The sequence below is a fragment of the Enoplosus armatus genome, chromosome 14 (assembly GCF_043641665.1).
Source record: "Enoplosus armatus isolate fEnoArm2 chromosome 14, fEnoArm2.hap1, whole genome shotgun sequence".
NCBI classification, from domain to species: Eukaryota; Metazoa; Chordata; class Actinopteri; order Centrarchiformes; family Enoplosidae; genus Enoplosus; species Enoplosus armatus.
Genome location: NC_092193.1, coordinates 9,236,411 through 9,256,676, shown reverse-complemented (window position 1 = coordinate 9,256,676; position 20,266 = coordinate 9,236,411). Strand labels below are relative to the sequence as shown.

The window sequence follows — 20,266 nt, the reverse complement described above, 5'->3', positions numbered from 1 at the left end:
GCTGAAAATGCTAACATTTAACATGGATTTCAATTTTAGAAATGTAAACAAAGTTTTTCAGTACAGTTTGTAACTCACAGGAGATGAGAAGCAGTATGCTGCTTAAAAAGTGATTTCCTGCATAAGGATTAAATCTAGTCCCTCTACAGATGTTTTTCAATGGCTATCTCTACTCGATTGTCTTTTACTCTGACACAAAGCTTCATCCCTGTCTGGAAAACAGTCCTGTGATGTTTAATTAACAAAATGTTTCCGAATAGCAACGCATTTACGTACAACAAATGAAGGAAATCTCAACAGTAGCAGTCTATGTTTGAGACGCAGTCCAACTTTGTCCAGATGAATTTCAAAGAACTGGACAGTCTCCACATCTGCCCCTCTTTGAGGACAAGCAATACAATCTCAGAAATTGAATATTGTATTACACTATCAGTCAAAATGATTATGTCATCTGTATTTTATATATCAAAACTATAAATCACAGATGTAGTGGAGTTCTGATAACATAATGAGGTAATACATCAATCATATATCAGTGGATTTTTGACCAAGTTAAACAAAAGAACGCAAACATTTGAGAATTATTACATTAAGGGAAAATTATTACATTATTAGGTGCTACAGAGAGAAGCGTACAGGCCATCCTGTAGTTAAAAGTAAACAAGTGCTGCACATTTTTTATGTGCTTTCAATTGCACAAAGAAACTTTGATAAGAGAAAGAACTTATCTGATTTGTCATTTCTCTTGGAACTCAGTTCACTGACAGAACTATTTATATTACATCACTTACATAAGATCTGAGATCTAGAGCAAAACTACAAATGCAAAAACACAATTTTTCATGACATGGAGCAAATCCATTCATCTACAGGAAGTCAACTGTCTAATAAGCACCCGTTTAGGCTAGAAATGCAAAAATAAGGTTGTTCATATTTAGGCTTATTTGTGTGCAACCGATGAACTAAAAAATGAATTCAAGGTGTAGGGCACAATCTGAACTTATCTTTTTGAAATATTCATGACAGACAGGCTGACCCTGCTGACACTGTAGACCAATTTAATCTCCAACCAACCTTTCCGCCGTCTGCATGGTACTCTTTCTCATCTGCATTGAGGAGTTTGGCCAGACCAAAGTCAGTGATCTTGACATGCTGAGGAGTCTTCACCAGGACGTTTCTCGCTGCCAAGTCACGGTGTACCAAGTGGAACTCCTCCAGGTAGTTCATACCCTTTTGTCAAACAAACGAAGTACAAGTTATTGCATAAGCGCAGTGCAATTTTTCACTAGCTGTCTGACAGGGCTAGATTCTACAGTGCCAAAACATAGAAACACTGCTTGCTCAGACATGATAAAAGATCTAAAAGTTCTGTTTTGATAGACTTATCATCATCACCTAAGTCATATCATTCAACAATATTTGTTAGCAGTTAAAACCAGCATGTACTGTTCTGGACTTGCTCTGCAGAAATGCTCACATGCCCTGTATGACTATAAAACTCACATAAACATGGGATAAACAGCATTGCTATTGCAAGTAAACAACACTGAAAAATTAGGAGAGTTAAACACCTACAGCCCCATACAGTAACCCATGTAACTTGATGTCTTTACAAGGTTTCTCTCTTACCTTGGCTATCTGCACACACCAGTTGAGCAGGTACTGAGAGCCGATATTGTCCTTGTTCTCTTTGATATAGTCCAGCAGGCAGCCGTAGGGCATCAGCTGGGTGACGAGCTGAACCGTGGAAGTCAGGCAGATGCCAAGCAGACGACACACATGGGGGTGTTCCACACTGGCCATCACGAAAGCCTCCTGTAGTGCAGATGTAGACATACGAAAACGGTTTTTTTGGTCAGTCGATGTTTAATATTATTTGGGGGCAGTCAAGTGACACAAACAGCAAAACAAGCCCATTATCTAGTGCATGGGGGGAAAAGAAAATAGTATCATTCACGTTGATGGATTAAAGGTGCGAAGACAAAAAATAAATTGTCGGTCTCACAGCCTATTCCATCTTCCACTGAGCCAATGGTGTCCACATTTATCCTGGAAACTGATAGCTCAAGAAACACAACATTTGTGTGGATACCCAGTGTTGGATGATGAGTTTCTTAGCGTCATACTCAGCCGAGCATATTTTGTGTGGCTCAGTCGTCATAACATAAAAGCGACTTAAAGAAAAAACCACAGGGATAATCCACACTGGTCACCAACAACAGACTTCCTACAAAGAGATGCGTGCAAACAAACTCAAACGGAGCTTTATTTAGTAGGTTTCCTGTCATGAGTGCATTAACTGTACCCCAAATATTTTCTACATGCCTATTACAGTATCAACATTGTTCAGTAAATAACCACTTGATTGTCAGGAGCTCTGTAATTCGGTCTGGTGAGGAAGAGGCTTCAAAGCACATTTAAAAGCAGGCCTCTGCCCTTAAGTCATGCAGTTCAGAGGACACGCATGTCCACCACAACTTCCAGATGTACAGTGACCGAACAACACGACCGCAGAATCACAGAATCTAAGACATTCAGCCGTTTGCATTTCGAACAGGCAGATTTCTCAGTGTGGCTGCAGGACTGCATTCCTTTCCAGAACACCTCAGCCTTGGATTACACACCAACGCCCACACACAGGCCTCCACTGAATTAATCCTATATCCTACAGCCCCGTAAAAGGGTCACGGTGTAGAAACATGACACGTTCTTCATTACAAGGAAAATAAGTGGTCATTAGTTTCAAATAAAGTTGCATGTGCAATAAATTACAGGATATATTACAGATAACTTGACATCTGGGAAGTAATAATTCTCCCTCAATTGTGAGCAACACATTGAGGCACTTCTGAGGCTTTTTAATCAAGTCAGAATATTATGATAATTACTAAAAAAATGTGTGAGTTTTTAACTCTTTATATTTCCACTGTCATTTCCCACCAGCAGCAAACACTTTACTGAAGTAGTTTGGGAAAGAACATTTGAAATGACTGGCTTTTTTAGTCCTGATGAAATATTACAGTCCTAAAATGTACCACATAAATCAGTGAACCTACGTCCAAGATCTCTTTGTTTGCTTTTGGTGATGTGGCCTCTCTCAAAACCTTGATGGCCACTGGGATCTTCACATCCTCTCCCTCTGGAACCCACAGGCCCTGAGTGGACACAAGTTTGTTATTTGACATGCTTTAATTATACCTGCATCAGGAAATGAACACGAGTGCATACATACAAATGTCAGAATATACAGTCCAATTACAAATGCTGAAAAGTACTGTATGTACTGCATGAGTGCAACCCCACCTCTACACTTGTGAGGACCCTTAATTCCCCCTAAATCCAAAGGTTGAAAATAACTAAGTACATTTACTCAAGTCCTGTGCTAAAGTACAAGTTTGAGATACTTCCATTTTATGCTAATTTATAGTACTTCTCAGCTACATTTCACAGGGTAATGTTATACTTTTTACTCGTACTTAATGCATCAGTATAATAAATCATCAACAATCAAATAATATAATTTAACACTCTGTTGCCTAATGAATACTAATTTAAGTACGTTTTGCTGCCAGTATTTTTGTCCTTCTACTTAAGTAAAATTATGAATGCAGGACTTTTACTTGTAAAGGAGTATTTTTACAACATGATATTGGTAACTTGACTTAACTATAAATGTCAATACTTCTGTCACCACTGACTAAACCTAACCTTATCCTTCTCAACTAACTGGCTAACCCCAACCCCAACCCTAACCATAATTTACCTAAGCTAACCTAATTTCAATCTTAACTCTATAGCCAAGTCTTAACCCTCACAAGTCCTTACTTTCCAAAAATGTCCAAACTCTCAAGGTCTGAAACTCAAATTGGTCCTCACACAGATAGAAATTCAAGAGCCCACACATACACACTTGTTTTTGTACTTAATAAGAACATTGTGGTGACTTACATTCCCTCTCTGGGGATTTACTCTGACCTTCACCTAAAAGCAACCCTAAAATAGACGGTTAAGTTGGCAGAGACCAGCCTTTTGTGCCCATTTGAACATAAGTCCCCACACAGCCCCACAATGTTATCAATACAAGAATATATATACACACACACACACAGCACTGAAAGTGAGAGTGGAGTCACTCTCACTTGTGTGTGATCTGGCAAGTTAAAAATGTGTCTTTTAATTGAAAAATTGACAACAGCTGTAGATGAGCGAAAACACTGACGGGTGTTGGTTATGTGGACTTGGCACAAACAGTTCTCATGAGCTCCAGCTTCAATAAAGCTCCACGCTCGAGTGGGATTTTGACAACAAGGTGTTTTGAGACACAAATCTGAAGCATGTTATTACCTTGTAAACGGTACCAAAAGCTCCTGATCCCAGCACTTTGATTTTCTTAAATTCAGGTTCCTTCAGGATCCGCAGCAGAGCCTGGTTTGGTGCCTCTCCACTTGGAGTCAGAGGTTCAACCAGCTGGAAAAGAAGGATTTGATATCTTACATCCTGTCTCGAAAACAGCACAGCTTGTATCTCTGTAAATCAACCCCAACATCTCAAAAACAACTCCTCTCAACATCTTGATGTCTCTCTACAAGCGTGGTGACTCAGTTCCCTCGTCTTACCTCTCTCTCTTGGAGAAGTCTGCGCATGGTTCTCTTCCTCTTGATGTGGCGTCGGCGTAGCAACACAAAGACAGACAGGGCCGCAATAAGAACAGCCAGCAGTCCACCGACCACACCAGCCGCAATCATGGAAAGACCAGAGGCGCTGAAAGACAGGTGGAAGCTGATTTAAGAATGCAGATAGAAAACAGAGCACATTTTCAAATTCAATAAAGAAGGAGAGATGAGATTAGAATGTGGAGCTCAGGCAAAGTCAGTGTGTACTTCAGCATCAGTGATCAGTGTTACTGTATTTACTCACCTTTTACTCTGACAGCCTTTGAGATCAGGCCCATGGCACCTAAACAAATCAATGCAAGGAATCTGAAGTAAGCATTACTGTGCTTTCAAACTCACAAAGTCATCATATGTCCACTGTTTCGCTAAATAATCAGGGAAAATCTTTGCAATCAGTGAGGGTGGTGGAAATACTTCATCAAAATTATCTCATAATGACTTGCACGAGACGGTTATAAAAGCCCATCAACACAATGTGCTTGCAGTGATGTAAATGAGATTCTGGTGTCCCTGAACCACTTCCCTCCTCACTCATCAGTATACCAACCAGCCACCACCTTGGCTGAATGTTGATGCTCCATCAATGTGAACATTAGGTTTGGTTTCATCTCTGTCAAAGCTTTTGTTCTGTTCTAAAATGCAGTGCAGACTTCCATCCATTGAATACTGAAATTAATGGAAACCAATGGCAAAAGCATTCAGCAGTCTACAAAATGATGGCATGCTTTGGAAAAAGAGCGAAAGTGATGTGAAATATATATCACGTTTTAGTAAATGGGCAAAAATCACTGGTATTTTCCTTGAATCTTAGTCCACAGCATCCCTCCTGAATTGCCCAATTTCATCATTCATTTCAGCAAATATTGCCTCATGTTGAAAGCCGGCCTCTCTCTCCAATACGTGCCAACACAACCACAGCTGACCCTTCTGGCTTGGATTAAGTTACTGCATCAACATTACGAGAGACAAATGTTTGCAACGCGGGGTAAAGTAGTGCCAGTTCTCAGGTCGGCTGAACAATGCTTTTACCCTTGAGTGCAGTTTTTGTGGCAAAGCTGGCACACTTTCTCCTCATCTGCGTATTTCCACACAAGCATGTCGCCCTCCCCCGGCACGCCTTGGGGACATCGGGACACACAGAACAGTCCATCTTGGAAGTTGGCACACTTCGTACAGTTTCCAGAACCCTGGAAGCAAAAAAGAAAAACACTCATAATGTTTACAACTCTCTTGAGAGGAGTAGTAAATATTATGTAAACTGCACTGTCTCATAGTAATAATTTCTCAATGCCAGCTGCATCCACCTTCCTCATAAAGATGCAAACGTTTAGCAATGAAAACCCACTCAGAAATGTTAGGCGCTTTAGTTTAGGTCAGTACAACTCTGTTCTCTGAAACACTTATTGCAATCAGTTGCTGAAATATAATACTTTCTCTCAACCTGTCTAATTCTATTTTCAATAATGATCCCCTACATTTCCCGGAGTTACTTTCATCCCCCTCAAAGGGGCTTGAACTTGTTGTTTTCAGTGATTATAAGTGTATAAAAGTAGACAGTGCGCCAACTAGATCACACAGTCACACCCCTTATCCAAAATGTCTTGTGGCTGCACTGCATTGTGGTCTATTAAGGCTGCGGTTGATGGGAAAATTGGTAGCACTAACACTTCTGGAATGGATTTCATGCTGCGTAATTGTTCATTTGTGGTGCTCTTTGATTCAAAGCGACTGCCGCAAAAACATGACATTTATTGCTGACATTTTAGATTCATAAATAATGTTCACAAAGCTGTTCTACAAGAGCGTTTTGTTTTTTTTTGTTTTTTTTATATGGACGTTTATAATAATAGTTTAGTTGTTGTGACACACATACAGGCGCGCTGCAGGTTGCAGTCCCATTCATGCGTCGACACTCGGGGTGACACTCCATGCAGGTTTTATTCACGATGGCCTCCCGCAGCTCCCTGCAAAAACAATAACAGAGCTGACAGACTCTCTCCGCTGGTGCACCACATTTCAAACAGTGACATGTGAAGTGAAATTCTCGATCCCTTTTTTGAGGGCACAAGTTAAATTGTAAGCATGTGGAGATTCAATGTTTGACAGATATCTGCAAAGATAAACAGATGTCAGTGAAAGTGCCATTTCAGCTACAATGTTTGTCTTACATGTACTGGAGGTTTAACTTCAAAATACCTTGGAATGGACCTCGTATTTGTTCTTAGAATTGCTTAAATAACAAATCCCCAAACTCATCTAATGTCATAGTCTGGAAATGCTGGTGGTATGAAAATAGACTTTGAAGGAGTTAACTGTACAGCACACAGATCTGATGTTCAGCCTGTTTGTTGTCTAAAATAAGGAACACCGCATTGCAGAGCTTAAAAAGGCATTAAAACCCAGATTCCCTCCTTACCCTTCCAGGATGTTGCAGGAGTCGACACAGCTCCCATCACGGCTGTAGTCACGGCAGGCGAAACACATGTCCGGGCCGGGGCCCCAGCAGCCGTCCGCAGAGCACTTCCTGTCACAAGTGTTGTTCCTTTGAGCTGTAAAAAAAACAAAACAAAACATTCAATCTCAAGAAGAGATCTTTCCCACATAATAATCCAATTTTGAAATTAGACTTAATTTATCAAATCTGGTTTGTGCATTGCGTAATCAGGAGTTACAAAACAAAAGAACAAAAGGATCTGACTGAATTCAGTGTGGGAAACAAAAATTGATTTTACCACATGTGGCAGCATCAGCATTTTCCTCTATGGTAGCACTTTGGCTTTCTGATTTGAAGAGCCCCTTCCAGTGGCTTTTGTTGGTGTAGCACAGTTTCTGGTTCTTAATGATGACCACGTCTCCATCGCTGATTTCTTTGAGGGAGCGAAGGCCCAGGTAGTGGATACCGAGGTGAGCCATGACCACAGTGCGGCTACCACTACAAAAGACAAAAAAAGAAGAGAAGAAGAGAAGAAGAAAAAAAAAAAGGAAAGGTTTTATGACAGCCTACTCAACTCTTGGAAAAACTAATTTGTTCCTGGTGATCCAGTGGTTATGAATCTATGGGGGGGGTGTTTACAAGGAACATACCGTTTAGTTCGTCCTCGAATGATCTCCAGATTCTCAAAAGGACTGAGTGAGTTCAAGCTCTCTGGCCACGTTTGAATCCACAAGTATCCTGAAGCAACAAATGAATTGTTAATTGTGAAACTCTTTAGTGTGCATCTAGTGTGTCATGCATTACTCAGCTCTTACGCAGTCTTACCAGTAATTTCTTTCACTGTCTTAAACACGTCAAGCTGGGCAGGTTCCAGCTTTGGTGTTTTGGTATATGTATCCCTAGAAATAACAAGAGCGTACATGTTATCATTGGTAGAGGCGCAGTTGATATAGACAAACATGAAGGCTGTAATACTGTTAATGTCCTTGACTTACCCATGAATCGATGTGTGGATGACAGCAATGTTACCATTGATTTTCGTGCAGTTTTTAAAGGAGTTAATGTTGGTGGCATTGATAGAGAGTGTGTGAATCAGGTCGCCGGTTCCAAGTCCATTACACACTGCAAACAATGAAGAAAACAAACATAAGTACAGAAAGTACCATAAAAGTACTAATTATTAAATCTACTACTACTACTACTACTACAAGTAAAGTAGTTATGCCAGCAGTATGTTCCCTTAAACTGTTACATTATTATATATTATGATATTGGATTATTCATAGTGATGAATTAGCATTAACATGTTCTAGCTGGTCAAGGTGGAGCTAATTTGAACAATGTTAAATACTACTAAGTAGATTAATTTAGAACAATGCATCAAAACTATAGGTGCAATATTACCCTCTAAAATGTTGTGAAGCTTAAGTTTGAGTAGTATAATATGGAAGAACTCAAGTACCTTCGAATTGTAATAAAGCGCAGTACTTGAGTAAATGTACTTTGTTAGTTTTGTTCCACCATTACAAACTATACTGTGTATATGAGTCAGAAGTATGTCAGCTGGTTGCATAGTGATAGCTTAACCTTTTGGGCACAGTCCGTCACACTTGGCGCACTTCCTGATTCCTCCCTCGTCCACCTCGTATGTGTTACCGCTGCATGTCCGCACGCACGCTCCATGATCAGTCACAACATAGTTATCTGGAATGATTGCAAAATACACGCTGTTTACTTCGTAACTGTGTAATATTCAACATTTACAGGTTGAATATGCACGACTACAGGCACATAATAATGCTGCAGGCCATACAGTATAGACTTAGTAATACGGCGACAGACCTGTGGACGTTAAACTGAGAAAGAGCAGTGTTGCATTAACACGCCCTGAAACTCAATCATTTTCTTTCCGTGTTTATACAGTTTATAATTAAACTGAGACTAACTGTGACTACTGAATGTCTAACAGGAAGGACAACCACGTTCAGCATACCACAATGTGAAAAGGCTCATAATCACGCATGATGTTTTTAATATTGGCCAGTGAAGCCTACTAGTTTTATTTTATTTATCTTGACGGTCAATGCAACAGCTAGAGTACAAGCTTTTCTGTAAAGTAATAAATAAATGGGTGTCAAGAAAGCTGAAAAGTTAAGAATCAATCTTGGCTAAAAATACAAGCAATGTATTTATTTATAGCCGTTCTTACGTGGGCAGCTCTTGACACAGGTGGCCCCGAAGTTGTACTTTCCATGTGGGTTGGGTACCAGCTGGTGCAGGTTGGGGTCGTAGCGCATGAGGCCCGGGCAGGAGTCCTTACACACCCCATCATCCTGGAAGTCCCGACAGGCCTGCAGCACAAACAACAGTCATCCAGTAAACTGGGACCATAACAGAGCCCCACACTAATGATAACACTGCATTCCTCTATCACAGCCTTGGCTTAATCCTCAGAGCCGCACAGAGAGGGAGAGCAGACACTGATACTTGAGGCACTGCCAAATGAAAGATTTAATCAGCATTTATATGTCTCATTGGTACTGAAACCAATAACAATAATTCTGATCAAAAAAACAGATGCTGCTGAGTGAGGGCTTTGTTTTCCTGGAGGCTTCTCATGCAGATTTAATGCAGAAGTATGAAACATTCAGTGTGTTTTGTTGTTTTAAGCTTGTCTCCTCCCCAGCTCCTTGATCATATCAGTACTTTTGTCCCCCATAAGAAGGTGTCTTTCGCTCACCAGGCAGTCGGTGGGACGCGGTCCTGTGCAGCCCGCAGCACAGTGCTCATTACAACAGTCGCTGGGTGAAGGTCCTTTGCATCTCTTAGAGCACTGCTGTGCACAGTTCAGCTTTGTGACTGGAAGTAAGAGGAGGACAAAGTCAGTGGAATGACATGTAGCAAGTTTATTTTTTATATTTATTACATATTAAACATTTTGCAAGTTCAAATTATGGTAAAAACAATGGAGCATGTTTGCAAATGTTTTTCCCCTTGCTGTTGTTGGTATGCAGTGAAAATGTTAATGACTGACCAAGTAATGCCCACTGCCATCAGACTGTACAACAGCAGCAGGGACCACAGACAGTGACATGCCTGTCACTTTAACCAACCAGCTTTGCCCCACCACCCCCTCCCAGAGTGTCTGGCACATTCACACTATTCTTCCTCTCCATTGTCTCTCTGTTGCACTGATTTTTATTATTAGGTTGCTCTCGTTTCTTAGTTCCTATCTTTATTTATATTCTATCTACACTTTTAATTTTTTATTTTTCACTTCCTCTATTTATCTGTACTTATTTCTGTCCTTGTGCTGCAACACCTGCATTTCAATTTTAAATGGATGTATTGTACACTCAATAATATATTAATCAAAAACATAACAGATTTCAGTGTTAATACAGCATATGTACTTGAGTTTTTGTTTATTTTTTTCAGTGATGAAATTAAATCACAGAATGACTCACAGGTCTGACAGTTTTGAGGACCAGGTGCCCAGCATGAACCATTGAAGCAGCTTGAGTGGCATCTTTTACCTATAAAAACAGACAAGAAATAAACAGGGTAAAATGTTTACTTCCCACCCTTGAAATTCCTTAAAAATAAACAAATCAGGTGATGTAATGAGTTACTTTCCAGTCTTTGCCTTTTGCTATGAAATGTATTACTTACAAATTGGATTTCTGTAGGCCACTGGGAGCTCCATTTTGGGTTTGTTGTCTGCGTTGACGATATCATACCACTGTATTGTTTCCACATTGCAAAGGTGGCTGGTCACAAACTTTACACCTCCTTTAAGAATTTCTGCAAAAGAGAATGCAAATTTGATAGAATTACACATATTTTTAAAGCTTTATAATGATGCTGAGAGTTTGTGAGAAATTCAGTCAAACTGAAAAAATGGAGAGGTGGACTGACCTGTCAGGCTGTTCAGAAGAAGCGCCCTGGATGCCAGACCTGTTTCTTTGTCATAATTGGAGAGGACAGCGAGGGCGAAAGCTCCATCATAGAGGGAATGACCTCGAATGATGCGCAGGTTCTCCAGGGGAATCCTGGAGGCTGTGTTCAGGGCGATCAAGACATAGCCGCCCACTTCTTCAATAGACTGTGGAGGGAAAAAAATGAGAGAGCCTTGTTGTAAATTGAAGTAGCTAATATGCATAAGCAAGGGTCCTCCAAGCAAAAAACTACATGAAATAGAGTAAAACTGAACCTACGTGAATGCTATTTCCTGCATTCATAGACATTTATATCAGCTTTATAGCAATGGTGAAATTGGTCGTCCATAATAAAGGTGGTATAAAAAAATAATTTCAAATGTATGTCAACTACTGTATTAATAATCCACTAGCCCTCCATGAAATCATATTTAGTTTCTTTGAGAGATGGTGTTGACTTTACTCTCAAACTTATGGTCAAACTTATGATCAGCTGGTGCAACAGGCTGCTGATACATAATGATAGATAAAGTTGTTTCAACATCTTTACTGTATAGAACACCGTACTTTACTGCCTGTACTTTATTATACAAATCAAATGATCTTTCCCCCCTGCTGAGGGCTTCTCTCATCTGGATTATGACAGCTGGACAGTAAGCGGACTCAAGAGATCTTATCTTCAAGATTTTATCAAACTGAAAATGTAAAAGTGAGGGGGACAAAAATAGGAAGTGAGGGAGCCTTGCCTGTGACTGTATGATATGTGTGTTTGTTTGAGCAAGCTTGCATGTTAGTGTGTGTCGTCCCTCATCACATCTGCCCAGTGTTCATGACCTTGCCATTACAGCTGGGGTTCACGCAAAGCCAGAGGTCATAAACATACTGAATCATCTGTCACTATGGACTCACTCTCCACTGATTTTAATTATCTGTACTGAAGCAATAAGAGCAGTGAGGAGCCTTTCTGGCAAACTGGCTTCAGACCACTAAAGAGACAACTGAAAAAAACAGATGATAGGAACCTTCTCCCATCTGTTATGTGCATGTTTAGCCTCCACCGCTAACAGAGCACAGTCTTTACCCTGAGGAAGGACAGGTCACGGTGTTCCTCCATGTAGGTGACTTCCAGGTTCTCCAGGACCACAGTGCAGTTGCTGTAGGTCCTAACCATGTTCAGGTAGTGGTCCTCTTTGGAACCCAGAAGGTTTAAACGGTTGTGGATGCCTTGGCATACTGCAGGGAAAGACAAAAAAAAAACAAAAAAACAATTGGAGCATTTGTAAGAATTAGTTAAATGAAGATGCAAACTGGTAGTACATCATCTGTAATGTCACAAAAGTATTTATCCAAAGGCCACAGAGCTATCAGTCAGAAACATTCACAGCTTATGTAACACGCTGGTTCAATTTAAGACTTTCTGTGTGTGTCTCTGTTTGTGAATTTGATCTGCGCAGTCATAACTTGGCCAACTTTCATGTGAAAATACACAATCTGGGTTGCATCTACAATAGGAATCAAATCTCAGCAACGAAGCAAATTCTGGCTCATGAGTCAAAGTGAGCTGGCTGTATTTATACTGGCAAAGGCCCGAATCTTTCCACTGCTAAGCTGGCTAGTTAAAACAACCGCCACGACCAGCATCTCCAGGCCCATTGTGTCATTTCAGAGAAAAGATTTGGTGTGTCACAGATTCCATGAGATTTGTGAGTGTGTTTCTTTTGGGGGAACTAGTTCTCTAAATCTGTTGATTAATAACCGCCTCAATAACTTCAGTCTAGTTTAAGCATATCTGATTTTAGGGCAAGTTCTTGACATGACTAAATAACAACTTAGGGCTTAAATCAAATGCTGATCCGTGCAGTTTTCAGTTCCAATAGCAACAAAGCCATTGATAGAGAGATTCACAGGACTACAATTATGGGCTGATTATGTAGCCTATCTGGCGTTATGCAATAAAGTGCTTGGATAAGGAAGGCGGTATTATTACTGATAAGTGCAGGAGACACACAAGGCTTTTTTCTTTTTAAATGAATGTAGTTTTAAAAGGAAGATTGCATGTCTTAACAAAGCAGGTTGTCTTCCTCTGCTCATCCGTCCCCTGAGCTGGTCAGACAGGTTCTGACTGGCACTGAAGAAGGAGTCAGCTGTGTTTAACACTGTGACAACCCTCCAACACACACACACACAGCCATACATACACGCTAATGCTCTACATGCACACCCTACACATAATAAGCATGTAATTGATTCTCTTTTAAGTCTTAATTTATGGGTTAACTTGAGCAAGAGGTTCAGAAAAACAAAAAACTTAATTAGAAATGATGGTGCTGGTGTAATGTCTCTTGGGTCACATTCCACAACGTGTCTGCTCTTGAATGCGAAGAAAGCCAAAATACGCGTTCCAAATTCTGAGACACACCTCACGACACTGCACATAACAGTTAATTTAATTTCACCGAGGCATTTCTGATCTGCCACGTTGAAGAAAAAGACGTAATATCATCTTTCAGCTAAGTCAAACTAGTGTCTAAGGCCAATGTTTTATACCTTTTACTCATTGTTGTTTTGAATTCACACAAATCAACAGCAATTGGGTGCCCAATCAGTGAGAATTAGGCACAAACAGCTGCCTCCCGCCCTCCCTCCTCTTCTTCCTCCTCATTAGTTTGTCCCTGAGGGATCTCCCTGACATGAACCCTGCAGTCCAGCAGCCTAACGCCCAGGCAACAGAGGCAGACTAGCAAAAGCAAGCTGACCGTTTTAATTAGAGGAGCCATGCAAGATGTAATTAGCCCCCTAATTATTACTCAGACTGAGAAACCAAACTGTAATAAACAAAAAGGTTGTCATGACTGTGCAGCTGTGAATATTAATCAGCCTGATTTGGACATCCCCAAATGACAGTTTGCTAATAGGGATGCTGATTATGGTTAATTAGTTTGTTGTTTTACCATATACAGTGAATCTATGTACAGTATATCTCCCGGCTGCAAACATACAGCCTGCTTCCTGTCTGAACGTTCAACTAATATTTATGATGAGCTGTAAAGGCTGCGTGAGGCTGGTGACTAAAGGTTCAACACACTTCCTTGTGTGGTGCACAAGGAAGAAAAAAAAGAAAGAAAGAACGTTGATTGCTCAAGCAAGCAGCAGTATAGCCACTGTAAACATTCTCCTCAGTCCAGTTGTTGATTTCATAACTCCGTTGCAGGTGGTAAATGACCTGATATTCAACGACCATAAACTGACTTCCTCATCAGGCTGCAACACGAGAAAGAAACAAGATCAGGCTGTAGGTACATGGTAGTTATAGGTAGAAGATTGCTTCTACCTAGCCTTCTACAAAATGACTCTCATGTACAGTATCTGAGTTTAATGTGTCATAAAAGGTTGCGCAACTTACAAACTACCTTTCTGCTGGTAGACAGACAACAGCTAGTGTGGAAAAGACTATGCAGATTGGAAAATACTGGGAACATTGTTTTTCCATAGCATCTGATTCAATTTTGACTCATCAAACATAAAAACACACCTTACTGTCTGCGATCTGCTTAAAAGTAAGGGTGGGGCCTGCCAGTGACGTAGCTGATAGTGTGACAAAGACTAATTATCGATTGCTTCATTTCCTCCAGCTGTATTGTCGTGACAAAATGTCCAGGAGGTAACTCTAGGAGCAAGGAGTGGCAGGTCTGGTATATCTCTGCTGCCTCAGTACTGTATGCATGTGTGTGTGGGGGGGGGGTGTGTGGGTGTACTGGCATGTGTGTGAGGAGTACAAACCAGTCCGTGGATTGCGCTGCGCTGATCAGCACCCAGTCAGAGCTCAACAAAAGCCTCGATAAACCCGATCATTAGTCATCTAAGCTTGTTGCAATGTGCGGTCGCATATCACTCTTTTTGTGTTTACTTGGGGACTTGTGTTGGAAGTCAAGGGTGTGTGGTAGATATTTGTTTCTTGAGGCTATAGGATCTGCGCCACTACAGAAAAAGAAACTGCCTACACTAATTCTGTGAGATAATTAGCTCATTGTTCAGGTCCAAACTCAATAAAACTAAAATATCACACTCAAGCTGAGAATTCACATTACATCCATACATACTGCCATCCAACACAAAAATACCACAAAATAAAATCCTAAGAAAAAGCTGAGATTTGAGTTGACTCGACATCTCTCTGACCACCTCTCTCAACAACATTTTAATTGAGAAATTGAAAATTGATACCACTTTTATGTCTTTACTGTAAATGTGAAGCTACTGCGAGCAGGCAGTTAGCTTAGCTTAGCATAAAGATAAGAAACAGGGGGAAACAGCTAGCCTGCTTGCTTTTGTACGGATTAAACAAACAAGGTATAATGTGTTAGTTAGTGAGCTTTAGAGGTGCTGATAGGCTATCTATCAGCTGATAAGCTAGCTGTTTCCCCTTGTTTCCAGTCTTTATGCTAAGCTAACTGGCTCTGTAGTACATCCAACTCTCTGCAAGCAAGTGAATATGAGGTTTCACAAAAAAAACTTTTCCTTTAAAAGCTTACCTATTGTATTGGATTGCATATATGCTACAGGTGTTTGTGTTATTATGTCCATCTCCTTCAGTATGTATGAAACTGTAAAATATAAACCTTTTCTTTGAACTTTGCAACTGAAAAACTTATTTGACAGAGAAAAAGGGGAACGAGTGAAGCAGGATATAAAACCAAAGTCACAGCAGACAAAATTTACAGTAAACATTTGAGACACATTAACTAAACATGGTAAGATCGAATGTACAATGTTGAGTACCAAAACCAACCAAAGGAAAAAGGTCAAAGTCTGCCATAAATTTTGAGGTCTCATTTACATGTTTGGATGAAACTTCTGGCCATGACAGGAAGTAGTGAATGTCCACAAATGCAAACCAAACTTTCCAGAGACACGGCAAAAACTTCTCTAACCAATCTAATGGTTTCCTTTGGTACACTGAACCATCTACTATACGTTTAAATCGTAATGCTTTATACCTTTCTGCAGACAACAGAAATGGCCCTGCCGCGTTCTCTTCCTCTCATTCACTACCTGCAATTAAATTACTCCGTGTCCAGAGTCTGCTAATTACATTATCTGAAAACTTATACATAATTAATGGGAAGTAACAATGCTAACTGACATGACTTGTTTATTTATCTCTCCAAGTCAACAGCATTACGGCAAACTATCTTATGTAACTCAATCTACAGTGTTCCTCCACTGATAGCAAATCGATGCCAAGATTAATTCCCTTATTTAGAGGTAAATTATGGTTAACCCCCTTATATGTCTCTGCAGACGTATGTAAGAGGATGTTGATAAGAGGGAAAAAAAACACACATGTCCTGCTTTTATTGGCCTCAGTTTAAAGCCGGGGCTCACTTGGGGTTGCGTTAACTCAAATTTCCAGACCTTCAGATTTCAGGAAAGCATAAATCTCTCAAAGCCCACTATCAGTGAATGAAGAGAGAAAAAAAGCCTTTTACTTGATGCTTTCTGTGCATTCAGCTCAGACTTCCTGCTCTTTTATTTTCTGACTGGCTAAGATTCAGGAGGAGATCAAATGTCATATAAAGCCAAAACCAGCAGCACAAGTACTCATATGTGCATTATTTGGTGGTGTACTGTGTTTGTATAAACATACTTTGTAGTTTGACATAAAAAATCCTGATATCCTGTTCTCTGTACAGGGGAAACGCAATCTTCCTTTGCGTGGGAGATGCGCCAGTCCCTTAGAGAAAACATCTTGGGGCCTCAGAAAAGAAAAAAGGGGCCAGTAAGGACTAGAGGATACCCCCCCCCCCACACACACACATACACACACACTTTCCCTCCCCATCCCCAGTCAATGCAACAACACAAGTCCCTTTGACATCTCAGGAAGTTGATCTTTGCACGGCGGTTGGTTCCAGACGGCTACCCTGCGATGCTGAACCAGATGGTAGCTGATCTCCAGAGTAGGAGGACGGGAGGAAAATCTTAACTTAATGTACTATTGGAGGAGGACTGATGGACAGGAAGTGCAAGGGAAAAAAAGAAACTGAGGAGAAAAAAAAGGAGAGTCAGGAGTGGTTTGTGGTTTAGCTAACCCGAGATGCAGATGTGGGACATAGCAGCCGGGTGTGGGGTCAAAATGTGGAAAGGGGGTGTAAAGCCTCACACTTGATGTATGAACATTGCTGACCTTTTCCTGAAAGCTAACAAAAGGGGACAAAGCATCAGAGGAGCCAGCTGTAGGACACAAGCAAATGAAGCATTCCACCAAATACGTCACAAGTCCTCTAAACAGTTCAACCCCTGTGACGATACTCACTGGCCCTGCCGGGGTTTGAGCTCAGTCAGTGAAGTTTAGTCTGTTAAAGTGACCAAATAAAGACCAAAAAGTAATGTTTACTCTCCGCTCCTGAAGAGCACTCTCTACCAGTCAGTGAGACACTCCAGATACCTGTGGCTGGGCCCATCATAATGTTTACTCTCCACCTCAGTGTGAGGAAACTGTGGATTTAGGTTCTGCACAAACACAGGAATACAGTATGTATACTCACACTCCTGCAAACTGTGATCAGCATTTTTAAGACCTAAGGCATGACTAGTTCACTACAATGCCTTGTTTAAGAACCAGAACCAGTTTAGACCTTTAGAGCTATTTATTTCTTAAATTCTTGGGCTTAAATGAATACAGAGCATATAGATACTATAGGTCTACATGGGGTTAAAGGCTCAATTCACCCAAATAAAAATAAGTGCCACCCCAATACACTGGAGATTAAATGAATTTTGTTTGTGCTGCTAACAGCAATATATACAGACAACAGTTTTCGTAGGAACAAATTCTTCACTAGAAACTAATTCCAATAAAAACTGCTCACATTCTGTGGTTTATCCATGGTGCCAGGGACATTGTTGCTGGAAAAAAGTTGCTTTTCCTTTTTTTTTAAAGCTGCAGTAATGAACATCTGTATATAAACAATGGGTCAGACGACTATTTGTGATGTGACCCACAGAGAAATATCGCCCAACTGCAGTTCAACCTCAGCTCTAGGGAGCTTTAAAGGGTCTTTCAGCTCATTGTTTTGGTTTTCTGGCCTTTATTGTTACTGTGTTGGTTCACTCTCACCGCTCATCAGTGTTGGTTCCAGCTGCAGCAGGCAACTGTTTCCAGCAACCTGCCGTAGACAGAAAAAGCAGCAGCTAGCTGGTGGACATAGTGGAGCATTTAGCTGTGAAAGTCAGATGGAAGGAAATCAAAACAGAGCTAAAAATTGAGTGAATATTACAGTTATATTTTCCAGGTCGCCTGAAACACGACATCAAATAAGTGGTAATGTTTTCCGTGTCAGCTGCACGTGTAATTAGACAATGTTTTGCTAACTAGAGGCAGAATGCTACAGACCACCAGAGATAAGTGACAAAGTATGCTTTTCTGTAATATCAGTGAACCAACCCTTTAATTTAGAAAAAATATTCATTTATTATGTAGTTACTAACTCACAACAGGATATTTCATTGCATTCATGCTGGTTATCGATTGAGCTACTGCTGTGAATAATCAACATACTGCACATTTATCTCAATAGTTAATGATGCATTCATTACACAATAGCAGTACCCCTGACAGAAGAGACAAATAAACCATAAATGATAGAAGATGCATTGAAAAATGCATAAATTACTGGGCACTGAGTTGATTTATTGGAGTGAGTTAAACACAACTGCACTCCTATTACTCTCCAGCTGCGACCAATATACGATGGGCCCAACATGATGGCCCAAATAATCAAGCAATACATGTCATTAGTCAGACAAATCTCCCACAAGCCCTGTTGGAAAGTCCATTAGTCCTCCATAAAGGCACCAAACAATCCTACTCCTGTTACCCAAAATTCACACAACCTCCGTTAGCCCCTGCCCCATTTAAATTCCAATAATGCACCCACCATTCTCCTGAAATGTTCCAACATTTAACCCACTTCCTCTTTAACGTCCAGACATTCTCCCTATTGAAGCCCATTCTAGCCAAGACAACCCCCACCCTCCACCACCTCCCCTTCTTTTTTTTCCTCTTTCTCCTTCCCTGTTAAAACCATACTCCTCTTCAATCCCACAGGAAGCAAGAGAGGAAGACTGGAGAGGGAGTGGGCGGCAAGGTTAGTGCTGCTAACTCACTGCTCAATGCCCCCCCCTCCACCGACCGTCACTGAGCCATGCCTGGAAAAGAAGAGCGGAGGAAGAGACGCAGAGAAAGAAAAACAACAACCACAAGCAAAGAAACCCACACATTTCACACATCATTCCAGAAGGAGAAAGCAGCTGTGACTCGGGAATCCCCTGTTGGTTTAAAGCATTCCCAGTGCAGTGCAGCGGGCCCAGGTTGGAGCACATCAACAGAGAGGACAGATAACTCTCACTCACTGGACTCCTCACTTCATCTAAACAAAGCAGATAGACACTCTTTGAGGCAGCCTTTCGGCTTAAGGGTTTCTTATTTTTAGCCCGATTGCTGACAGGCTCATTTCTGTGTAGGTCTAACCGCTGTTTCGCAGCGTTGCCTGCCAACAACTCTGTTACTGCCTTAGTCACGTCTCTAGCAACTCTGCCCCGCTGGAGTCTTCACAGAGAGAGACCCCATAAAAGGAATATTCTCCAAAAGCCCTGGGGTTTGCGTTAGTAAGCTTTACTCTGTTGCTCAGCCCTTACTCACCATTTCAACCTCTGCTTTATACATCAGCAGCCCCTTAAATCCACTGATGAGTAGTTTCTTCCTTATCCACACTGGCCGAGGGCAAGAGTCAGGGACAAATGGAGCTTGGGGAATAAGTTTGTACAGCCGAGGACCTCTCATAATTTTCAACACTGTGAAAGGGTATTTTGTTACATGTTGCGTTGCACTCGCCAAAAGCATAACCAATTTAATTTGCACAGGAAAGCTTGGAAGAATTTAGCTACGTCTTCCTGGTGACACACAGAACTGAAATGTTTGAAATGCGACAGGGTGCCACTGCCAAGTACTTGGGGCCCCAGAGTGCTCGGTTATAATCTTCAGAGTATTTTCAAAACACTTCTATCTTGACTGAAATAGTGTGAACAGCAACGACTGACAGAGAATGGTGCTACTTTTTCATCAAACACCTCTCCCACAAGCCCACGGCTCAGATTTCATCCATTGTTAACGTGCAGGGCGCTATCCTGTTCCTGACAAAAAAAGCACATCACACATG

General features: G+C 41.0%; 1 protein-coding gene across 1 annotated transcript in view; it reads right to left on the bottom strand.

The window, feature by feature from the left end:
* The window catches only part of egfra (epidermal growth factor receptor a (erythroblastic leukemia viral (v-erb-b) oncogene homolog, avian)), a 37,502-nt gene that overhangs the window by 5,328 nt on the left and 11,908 nt on the right, over positions 1-20,266 (bottom strand). Inside the window, exons 2-21 of the mRNA XM_070919071.1 lie at positions 12,127-12,278; positions 11,026-11,212; positions 10,780-10,911; positions 10,575-10,643; positions 9,848-9,966; positions 9,317-9,458; positions 8,695-8,811; positions 8,103-8,229; positions 7,933-8,006; positions 7,758-7,845; positions 7,406-7,605; positions 7,090-7,222; positions 6,547-6,637; positions 5,703-5,860; positions 4,918-4,956; positions 4,617-4,779; positions 4,345-4,467; positions 3,057-3,155; positions 1,630-1,815; positions 1,075-1,230 (exon numbers count right to left, since the gene is read on the bottom strand). Coding sequence (XP_070775172.1) covers positions 1,075-1,230; positions 1,630-1,815; positions 3,057-3,155; positions 4,345-4,467; positions 4,617-4,779; positions 4,918-4,956; positions 5,703-5,860; positions 6,547-6,637; positions 7,090-7,222; positions 7,406-7,605; positions 7,758-7,845; positions 7,933-8,006; positions 8,103-8,229; positions 8,695-8,811; positions 9,317-9,458; positions 9,848-9,966; positions 10,575-10,643; positions 10,780-10,911; positions 11,026-11,212; positions 12,127-12,278 — 2,555 coding nt within the window. The remainder of the gene's footprint in view (positions 1-1,074; positions 1,231-1,629; positions 1,816-3,056; positions 3,156-4,344; positions 4,468-4,616; positions 4,780-4,917; positions 4,957-5,702; positions 5,861-6,546; positions 6,638-7,089; positions 7,223-7,405; positions 7,606-7,757; positions 7,846-7,932; positions 8,007-8,102; positions 8,230-8,694; positions 8,812-9,316; positions 9,459-9,847; positions 9,967-10,574; positions 10,644-10,779; positions 10,912-11,025; positions 11,213-12,126; positions 12,279-20,266) is intronic.